The sequence below is a fragment of the Gekko japonicus genome, unplaced genomic scaffold (genome assembly GCF_001447785.1).
Source record: "Gekko japonicus isolate JY-2015 unplaced genomic scaffold, Gekko_japonicus_V1.1 scaffold5465, whole genome shotgun sequence".
Taxonomy (NCBI): Eukaryota; Metazoa; Chordata; class Lepidosauria; order Squamata; family Gekkonidae; genus Gekko; species Gekko japonicus.
In genome coordinates, this window is record NW_015168205.1 from 30,368 (window position 1) to 31,984 (window position 1,617).

Sequence of the window (1,617 nt, forward strand, 5' to 3'; positions counted from 1 at the left end):
GATCCAGCAGGGCTCTTCTGATGTCCTTATCAGTGGTAGGCCTTGGCCTCTATGTCTTGTTGTTGGCCCTCGGCCCTCCACAGGTGGCCACTGTGTGAGGCAGGATGCTGGACTAGATGGGCCACCGGTCTGATCCATTAGGGCTCTTCTGATGTTCTTATGAAGGCCTTAGCCTCCATGCCCTGTTGCTTGAACTGGCTGGCCACTGTGTGAGACAGGATGCTGGACTGGATGGACCACTGGTCTGATCCAGCAGGGCTCTCCCGATGTTCTTTCATTCTTCTCAAGTAGCCATGTTTGTTTTTCATTGTATCCCTGACTCTTTGCTGATTTGTCCCCCGCAGATGACGTGCTAACAGGAATGATCCAGGGGACCGCATCGCAATGGCGTCCTCGCATCCCCTGGAACTGACGGTCTTGGGGAATGGATCGGGGCCCAGCCGGAGAGCCCCACAGGGGGGTCCTTCAGCACCATGGACAGCTCCCAGCGCGGGCATTGAGAATATCTCCTACGAGGGGGAGGAGGAGGAGGAGGAGGAAGCAGAGACCTCCTTCCCTAACGGCCGAGGGGCCGCCAGCAGTCCCAGGGAACCTCCGGCGCCCCCCAGAGGTGACCTTTCCCCCAGATCAGAGGATGGCCCTCTGTCCGACGCCACCGGGAATTCCGTGGACTATGGCTTCATTTCGGCGTTGGTCTTCTTAGTGGGCGGGATCTTGCTGGTGATCGTCGCTTACAGCATCCCGCGGGAGGCCAGGGTGGACCCGGACACCGTGTCCGCCCGGGAGATGGAGCGGCTGGAGATGTATTACGCCCGCCTGGGCTCCCAGCTGGACAAGTGCATCATTGCCGGCTTGGGCTTCTTGACCTTGGGGGGCATGCTGCTGTCGATACTCCTGATGGTCTCTATCTATAAAGGGGAGCTCTATCGGAGAAGGACTTTCCCGGCCTCCAGAATTCCCAGGAAGACCTACGGGTCTATAAACCTGAGGATGAGGCAGCTGAATGGAGAAGGGGGGCAAACGTTGGTGGAGAACGAGGTTGTTCAGATGACGGACGTGGCACCCGTCAACCAGAACTGCTGACGTTTCTAGATATTTCGGCCTCTCGGGTGCAACCCTTCCTGTTTAAGTCGAATTGAATCCTGTTTAAGTCGAATTGAAAGTCCTGAGACTACAGAGTGCTTTTGGGGTTGGGTTTTTTTTGTTTTTGTTAAAAAGGTTCAGTGTAACATATTTAACAATAACTTTGTACCTCAGAGAAGATCAGGAAACAAACAAACAAACTGGGATTTCACCTCTTGCCAAGAAAGACGCGCTGTTTGAAGTACAACCTCAGGCATAGATTCACAGTTGCCGTCTTGGCCGGCGTCCAGCGGGAATCCCTTTCTGCTCCGTGGGCGCTGTCCGAAGGACCCAGACTAGGTTTCAAAGAAAACTTTCAAGCCCCTTGAAAGTTTTCTGTGCCAGGTGCGGTCGTGGGATAACCCCCGCCTCCCCAATGCTGGTTTCCCCCCCACTGTTGTACAACCAAATAGCCGAGGCCGATAAAACAGAGCCAAAGCAAAACGTTGGCGATCCTCTAAAGAGGATGGACCCGTACGGTGAGAGGCCTGTACT

The 1,617-nt window shown here is 55.0% G+C and overlaps 1 protein-coding gene across 1 annotated transcript; it reads left to right on the forward strand.

The window, feature by feature from the left end:
- The first annotated feature begins 384 nt into the window (after nucleotides 1–384).
- Nucleotides 385–1,083, forward strand: TMEM74B (transmembrane protein 74B). Its single transcript, XM_015415015.1, has one exon. The coding sequence runs from the start codon at nucleotides 385–387 to the stop codon at nucleotides 1,081–1,083; it is 699 nt and encodes a 232-aa protein (XP_015270501.1).
- Nucleotides 1,084–1,617: the final 534 nt, after the last annotated feature.

Excerpts from the sequence above, each read along its gene's own strand:
- TMEM74B (XM_015415015.1), top strand. The coding sequence starts at position 385 with ATGGCGTCCTCGCATCCCCTGGAACTGACGGTCTTGGGGAATGGATCG.